We start from the raw sequence: 8,226 nt of genomic DNA, 5'->3' as shown, positions 1-8,226 counted from the left end.
TTAAGTCAAGGTGTGAGGGTGCCGGGTACCGAGAAAAATGAGATCCTATCAACGGAGGCAGCAACAATGGAGACAAGAGGAAGGGCTCAAAAGGATGGCTGAAACGTGTGGACGGTATGTGGGCCTGAAACGAAGAGGGATGTGCCCAGGAGGGAAGCGGTAGCACCTGTGCCAGGTGGTTTGCTCAGAGGGTGTCTGACTGAGTTCCAGGCTGGCTTGGCCACTACCTCTGTTCTCTTAGGTGCCACAGGCCCTCCAAGATCCCGCCGCCTCCCCACCCAGCTGTTATGGGGGCCCTAACCTTAGGGTTAGGAGCCCTGGCTGTGCAGTGGTTATGATCCGCACGGTCGGCAGTTTGAAACCACCAGCCGCTCCGCGGGAGACTGGGCTTTCTACTCCCGTTGACACTGACAGTCCTGGAAACCCACAGGGGGCTGCTGAGTCAGCTTCGACTCAATGGCAGTAACAACCTTAGGGTTGGTGACCTTCTGGTAGGCGACCTGTTTCACATTCTCAGTCTGTATCCCTCTCTGGGTGTCAGGGGCATCTTTCAGATTTTCTCTGCACTCCTTGGCCGCTGAGGGGGACTGGGTTGGCACCCCCAGGCCTGCTCTGAGTCTAGATCTGCCCTGCGGCCATGTGTGCTTTGCTGTAGGGCAGCCTTCGAAAATTCTGCCCAGGAGGCAGGGTCGTCTGTGACCCCAGCCCCACCTGAGGTTGCCATCACATCAACTCCAAGAAGACCCATGAGCCAAGCTTCAGGCTGGCATCTAAGCTGTCCTTCTCCCCAGGTCCTTCCAACAGCAGACATGAGCCCAGAAGGATGCTGTGCGCCTGCCCTAGTTCTCTCCACTGATTCTGCGTTCAGTCTCCCCGGCTGTGCTAAGGATGGCACAGCCAAGAGTGGAAATCAGAACACACCCCAAACCCAACTCTTCTCTCCCAAGAATCCACTCTTGCAAAATAAGGGCTTTGGGTTTGCAGTGTTGCTTATGCTGCACATTTTTTAAAAATCCCTTGTGAAACTGAGCCCCCTTCTGTATTCCATGAAGAATTACAGTCTCAGAAACCCATTAGTTCTACCTTATCCTACAGGGTCCTCCAAGCCGGACTTGACTCATTAACAGTGAGTTTGGTTTTTCTTTTCATTTTCCAGGTTCTGGCCTTTATCTGGGAGAGAGATGGGGCTTTCTACTCCCAGAAACACTTCCAGTCCCAGGACCCAGGGGCCGGGCCACCCTGCCCTACAGGGTGCCACGAATCAGACTCGACCTGATGCAGTGGGTTTGGGCTGTTTTCTTTTTGGAGTCTTCCGTGGTCAACAATAACTCGATGGCAGCTAGTTTGCTTTTTGGTTTGGGCTTATCTGCCTCCCACAAGGAGAAAGGGCTTTCTACTCCTGTAAAGAGTGACAGGCTTGGAAACCCACAGGGGCAGTTCTATGCCGTCCTAGAGGGTTGCTATGAGTCGGCATTGACTTGATGGCAATGAGTTGGTTTGAGTTTGTCTCAAGGTAGTCAAAGCCACAAACTAAAGTGGACGTACACCAAACAAAACTGCGGCAAGGAAAAAATCTGTTATTATTTCACTCTGCCATTGTGTCGGGGAGCCTCTGTGACACTGTGACGAAGCATCAGCTACAGCTGAGAGGCTCGTGTTTCGAACCCACCCAGGGGCTGTATGGGAGAAACCTCTGGCAACAGTCAAGAGCACGGGGAAGTTCTGCTCCGTCACGTGAGGTCATGTCAGTTGAGAATCAAGGCAATTGCCAATGACACCATCGAACAGGGTAATGAGACGAACCTGATATAGCAGGTGCATTTCCGTTTGGCGCTGGGTGAATTCGGAGCGCAGGGGGATTCCTGCTACATGGTAATAAAAGGGGCAGCTGCCCTTAAAGGTCCTTTGATCTTCCTTCGTATAGAATAATGGTGCCGAGCATGGATCTAGGGCTTAGGAGAGCCAGTCCACATGCAAAGCAGACTGAGGTTGCAGAAGCAGAAGATCAGTGTCTATCCTCTACTAGAATCCAGAAAGAGTTGGCTGTCCAGGTGACACCTGGGACTAACTATTCAGAGGGACTTTAGGCAAAGTCCATTGATAAAGCACTCAGCTGCACACCGAGAGGCCGGCTATTCGAACCACCACCCCACCAGGGGAAGAAACAAAGATTAGTCAAAGGGATTGAAGAAGGAAAATCCCAGGAGAGAAAGCAGATGATCAAATTTGTGCTCACACTAGAAGTCCAGTAACCACACTCTCTCTTGTCTTCTGTCCCTAGCTGGAGAGGCAGCTGACAATGCAGAATGAAATGAGGGAAAGACAAATGGCCATGCAGGTGGCTTGGTCTCGAGAATTCCTCAAATATTTTGGAACCTTTTTTGGCATTGTCACCATCGCTTTAACAACTGGGTATGTTTGCTATTTACTTAAAGAAGATTAGTTATTAGCTTATTTATAAATACTTATTTATAAATACTTATTTACTTAATAATACTTAAGGATTAAAAAAATTAATTTACTCTGTGTGCATGTGTCTGTGTCTGTGTGCCTGTGTCATATGTCTTTGCCATGTTCATCCTATGAAATTGGCCAAGATAGGATTGGGTCCCGTGCAAACAAAGTAACCCTCAGAGTTCTGCTTGAACTCCGTAAACCCGGTCAAGCCAAATTCAGTGTCCCTGAGTTAGTGGCTCAGAGTGACCCCCAAACAGGGTTTCTGAAGTTATACATCTATTTTTGAAAAACATCTCATTGTAATTAAGTGAGGTTTTATAGTCAGATCACCTTTTTTGTACTCAACAACTTACCTGCCCTCCCAATGGCTTGCCCTGCTGCCACCAGCTTCCCCATCTTCCTTTTCCTGGAGATCCCCCTCTTCACCCACGGTAACATGGGGATACTCTTTAGCCCATGGATTCCAAACTGATTGGCCTACCTCTCCCTTTGCACTGATTTGGCATTTAAGAACTTTCAGACTATAGCCCATCATCCGGGATAGCATCCAGTAAGCATCTGCTTTGGCAGCTCCGCCCCCCAGGGGCAGTATCGCCCCTTTGGGAAACATTGCTCTAGCCTATGACTTCCCCTCTCCTCCCTCTCCTCCCTCTCCCTTCCACCCCTACGGACCAGCAGCGCTTGTCTCTTGTGTGTGAAAGCCTTTTCTTGGTCTTTGTTTTTAACCGTGGTCTCATACTTGTCCTTTTGTGACTAATTTCACTCAGTATAGTGTCCTCCGCGTCCAACCGCCACCACTCCCTGAGGTGTTTCACTGGTTCATCACTGCTCTCTAACATTGTAAATCCTTAAAGGGGGCACATAGTCTCATCTTTGTCCCGAGGAGCGGCTGGTGAGTTTGAATTGCATAATCCTGCCTGTAGTTTTTTAGATTTCTTCTCCCCTTTTCTGCATTTTCTAACATAAAGAGAGGACAGACAGCATGGTGCCTCTATGCCTTTATAATCTACAGCCCGTGTGAGGCAGGTAGCAAGCACTAGCCTCAAAGACAAGTAAAGATGAACACGTTTGCAGGCCTTGCCCTTGAGAATGGTCGGCTCTGAGGAAGAAACCCCCATTTCCATAGAAACCTCAAACAAGTAATATTTGAGGGAGGACAGTCTTCCCCATCGAGCATAGAAAGAATGCTTACAGGTTGTTCCTTTTTCTTCTTGAAACAGAGCAATAAAAGGGAAGAAGCCGGTCTTCCTCTTTCCCATTGTTCCACTAGGCTTTGTCCTCACCTACCAGTACGACTTGGGCTATGGAACCCTTCTGCAGAGAATGAAAGGTACGTCCGTGGCCCCTCGTCCTTCCTCATGAAGGTTCTGAAAAGACTGTCTCCCCCAACTCTCTGCCTTCCCAGGCCCCCTCCTCCCTCTCACGTAGTGGTTTGCCTGAGCCAGTTCACCCCAGCTTATGAAAACCGATGGCTCAATTTTCATAGATTTACACAAGCTGGTGGTTAGCAACAGTCACTATTAACTACATATTACATTAATTATTACATAATCAAATGATTAAAAAGTTGTACTCAATGAAATGATGTTGAAAGCAAAGGTCATACTCAGAGCTCATGAGTTTTATCATTTTCCTTTTGGGCAATCTACGCACGGACCATTTATTTCTCTTGTCTCTGCATAATAGATGACAACTACAATATACAACAAAATCACAGCTACGGCTCTGCCTTCAGGGTACCCTGTAGGTCATTCGATGTTGGTCGTGGTGGGGTATCTATCCCAGGGAGATCTGTATACGCGACAAGTCTCGGCTTGTTGACCGTCCCTGGCCTACAGGCCAGCACTTTTCTATAAGTAGTTCTATTGGAACATGTCCATTCATTTACATATGGTCCATGGCTACTTTCCCACTACAATCTCAGAGTTGAGTCAACGCAACAACAAAGTGCTGCAATCCCCCAAATGGTTGCTGTTTGGTTGCTTAAGAAAGTTTGCCAGTCTGTGGTCTAAACAGGGAAGTGATGAACCAAATGCAGGTTGAACTCATAAGTGAGTTGGGTTTGGTTTTTGGTCCAAAACATGAAGGAAATGCTCCTCCAACATTTCCACACACACACAAAAGGTGATCGCCAATAAGTTCCACCCCCTACCTTCATTGTTTCACCTGTGTCCCACCCACTAGTGTAATATATCCCACACAGTGTAATGTATAATATAATGTGATATATATCAACTATCACTCTCATCAGAACTGTGTTTTTCCATCAATGGTACCCACATACTTGTCTATGCATACAAGAGTTCAACAAAAATCCAGGAAAGCGTTTTGTGAGATTCTAGCTGCTATATGGAATTTATGAAAAAATATATTGTGCAATAGTAAATTGTGTGCTATTAAATGTTATATCAGCAATATTTATAATAATTTACTTACATAATAAACAAAATAGTGCTGCATCTCTGCCATCCTGTCCTCTCCTGGGGCCTGGGCCCATCATCTTCCCGGAAGCTGTTGTTATGGTTTGCGATGAGAAAGAGGTGGTGCAGAGCCTTTTCCAGCCTTGAGAGCAGCCTGTAGGACATCACATTCTTCCTTAAAAATTCCCATTCCAAACGGGATCCATTTTCCACATAGAACCTTTGTTAAAATGTCCATTTGGGGTGGGATATTATTGGTATTGTTGTTCAACTTTATTCTAAACAAAATAGCCTAGACATTTATGTATATCATCATTACTACAGGTAAATGTTTGAGTTCTAAACAAAGTAACTTCTGGTGTACAAACCCATCTCTGGCTGGAAACAAAGTGCATACAACTGATGTACTATTTGTTACATTCACTTCAACAACCTGCTTGGTTTCACCACTGCTCATCTGCTCATGCATTCATGGGTCTATGTCTTGTTTATATGAACATTAGAATTCTTAGTTCTTCATAAAAATTGATACAAATCATAAAAAAATGCCAACCTTACTGAACAACATACATATCACATGTTACTAATGTGAAACTTCTGAGGAAAGTGTTGATTGTATATTTGAAAAGGCATTTTATCACAGATACATTCAATCCACAGAATTTAAAATTATAAAATTTCAAGGCATGCTTTGGGAATTTTCTATTAAACATGTCACTTTAGAATGTTTAGGTTATAAAACCTTGTCACTTGATCTCACCTCTGACACACTTTGGGCTTGATCTGGTTTTCAATATTTTCTGGGTTTTTTCCCCATATTGGGGTTATCTTTGATGTATTTTGTCATCGTGGGTAGCCTTCTTAAATCTTTTTTTCTGGTTTTGCTACACGACACCCAGGATTGATGAACCTGTAGAGACAGCAATTAGATTAAGAGTTCCTGGGGGTACAGTGGAGATAAAAGGGGAAGCTGATATCAAGGAGTTCAAGAAGGAAGAAAACGTTCTGAAACTGATTGTGGAAGCAATTATACAATACTGCTTGATGTGGTGGAACCATGGAATGGTATGATTCTGGATACGCTCCTAACAAAATGATTTGGAATAGAAAATGTTTAGGTTAGTTTCTTACCATTAAGTAGTGATGGTGCCAAAACATGCAAGTTTGATCGACGGTGTCACGAGCCTTGCTATAAACGCATCCTTTCTCATGGACAACATCTAGTCTGCTGCCAATGGCCTGCCTCGGTGTATGTATCTCAAACCAAACCCTCTGCCATGGGGTCGATTCCAACTCAAAGGGACCCGGTGGGAGAGAGTAGAACGGCCCCTGTGGGATTCTATGGGAGACTGTAATTCTTTACACGAGTAGAAAGCCTGTCTTTCTCCCTCAGAGTGGCTGGTAGTTTGGAAATGCTGACCTTCCAGTTAACAGCCCAATGCGTAACCACTAGGCCACTAGGGCTCCTCGGTATATGCACTCAATTGATTTGCATTTCCTATTTAAGACTGAATCGAAAAAAGCAAAGTTTGCAGATGAAATAGTTTTATAATTGGAAATTTTAGATTGCCCTGGAAAAAAGAGTATTTAGAGAAAACATTGGCTTTTATTTCTGGGGCAGGTTTATGGAATGTCACTCACATCCATTACAGTATACATTTTAAGTTCAGTTTGGCAAATATTACTGGCTTGAAGAAATTACTGTACTAGCAAGCTGTTGTTTGAAAGAGAAATGATTTATGGATGTGTATATACTGACAAGAGAACACTGCTTTATTTGGAAGATTTACAACTGCTTTCTAGAGAAAGGTGAGCTTTCTGGAAGAAGCAGAACTGTTAGTAAATTTATTTCCCCTCATGCCATTTATGATATTATGGTGCAGTTAGAAGGACCCTATATGGCCCTGCTGTTCCCAGATCCTCCAACACAACTAATAACTGACCACCCTAACTTTTGTTCAAGGGGAGAGGGGTGGATTGCTTCTCTTGGTCTTCTTTTTCTTCTTTCAACTCGTTGTCCTCTGCCCAGCAAAGTTTGATTTGTCTCTCTCAGAAGTCAGGCCCAGGGGTCCCTGCGGGGACTTGCCTCACACGGATCCACAGAGTTGTCACTGGGACACGGCCGCCAGGGCTTCTCACAACGCTCTCAAGAAGTCCGCGTTACCTGACCTCTTTCTGTGCTTTCTTTCAGGTGAAGCCGAGAACATACTGGACGCGGAGAAGGAGAGGCTGCAGCTACCAGGGGGGATGATCACGTTTGAAAGCCTGGAGAAGGCCAGAAGGGAGCAGAGTAAACTTTTCATTGGCAAATGAAGTCATGCTCACCCACGGAATTGCAGCACTAATCACCGAAGAGTGATTTTTGTCGTTTTCTAAAGGCATGTGATTTTGATATGAACTTTATTGTAAAATTTTACAATGCAGTTTGGGCTAAACCACTTTGAAAGAACATGTATAAGGCTTAAACATAAAACCCTAGAAGTACACTAAATACCTTTGAGATTTCCTATGTGTACCGCAAATATCTAAGTGCAAAATGAATAAATTATGTTGTTTGGAATTCCTGAAGATAGCCGTCCTGCTACCACTTCCGTCTCACACCTTTCCGCAGCACACACCTCTCCCACTGAAATGACGTGCATTTGTCAGTGTGTCCTGTCCCTACATGACAAAGACCATGACCAGGCCTGGTCCTGAGTGCTCTGTGGCGACTCATTCATATAGTCACCCAGCAAGTCCCATGAGACAGATACCATTTTTAAACACTTTTAATGGCATAATTCACCAACTATACAATTCAATAGGTCAATAATATTAGGAAGAGTTGTATAATCACCACCACAATCTACTTTAGAACATTTTCTTCATTTTTGTACTCATCTTTATTAACTCCCCATTTCACCCCAGCCTCTCCCTGCCATAACCCCAAAGAACCATTACTCCCGTTACTGTCTTTATGGATTTACTTATCCTGGATTTCATAGACAGGAAAACATTGTTGGAAACTAACAACAACAAAGTACAACAGATAAAAACCTCAATCGAAGACAGCAGAAAATCCTCAAGCCCCTACCATGACTCTCACGGACTTGTGTTCATTTGCTTCAGCTTCAGCAGGAGCTTGCACGAGCAGAGGAAGGTCTGCTCCAGTCGCTCCGTGCAGTGTTCTGACTGATGAGCCTCAGTCAGCTCCCCCATCATCTCTTCTTACAGAGGAAGCCACCGTGATTCCTGTGGACTCCACTTGGTGAGGTCCATGTGTATTGTCGGCCGTTCATGTTGTTGAAAAAAGGTATTTGTCTTACTAAGTATTAATAATTAACTTTGGAGTAGATGTACTTGAAGAATG

General features: G+C 44.8%; 1 protein-coding gene across 1 annotated transcript in view; it reads left to right on the top strand.

The window, feature by feature from the left end:
• The window catches only part of PLGRKT (plasminogen receptor with a C-terminal lysine), a 23,134-nt gene extending 15,689 nt beyond the window's left edge, over nucleotides 1-7,445 (top strand). Inside the window, exons 3-5 of the mRNA XM_013005643.2 lie at nucleotides 2,282-2,412; nucleotides 3,678-3,787; nucleotides 7,069-7,445. Coding sequence (XP_012861097.1) covers nucleotides 2,282-2,412; nucleotides 3,678-3,787; nucleotides 7,069-7,190 — 363 coding nt within the window. The 3' untranslated portion in view covers nucleotides 7,191-7,445. The remainder of the gene's footprint in view (nucleotides 1-2,281; nucleotides 2,413-3,677; nucleotides 3,788-7,068) is intronic.
• Nucleotides 7,446-8,226: the final 781 nt, after the last annotated feature.

Source organism: Echinops telfairi, unplaced genomic scaffold (assembly GCF_000313985.2).
Source record: "Echinops telfairi isolate 266 unplaced genomic scaffold, ASM31398v2 ScPeMD7_25;HRSCAF=90, whole genome shotgun sequence".
In the NCBI taxonomy this organism is placed as follows: domain Eukaryota; kingdom Metazoa; phylum Chordata; class Mammalia; order Afrosoricida; family Tenrecidae; genus Echinops; species Echinops telfairi.
The sequence above is the reverse complement of the archived record's forward strand: the minus strand, read 5'-3'. Positions and strand labels throughout refer to the sequence as shown.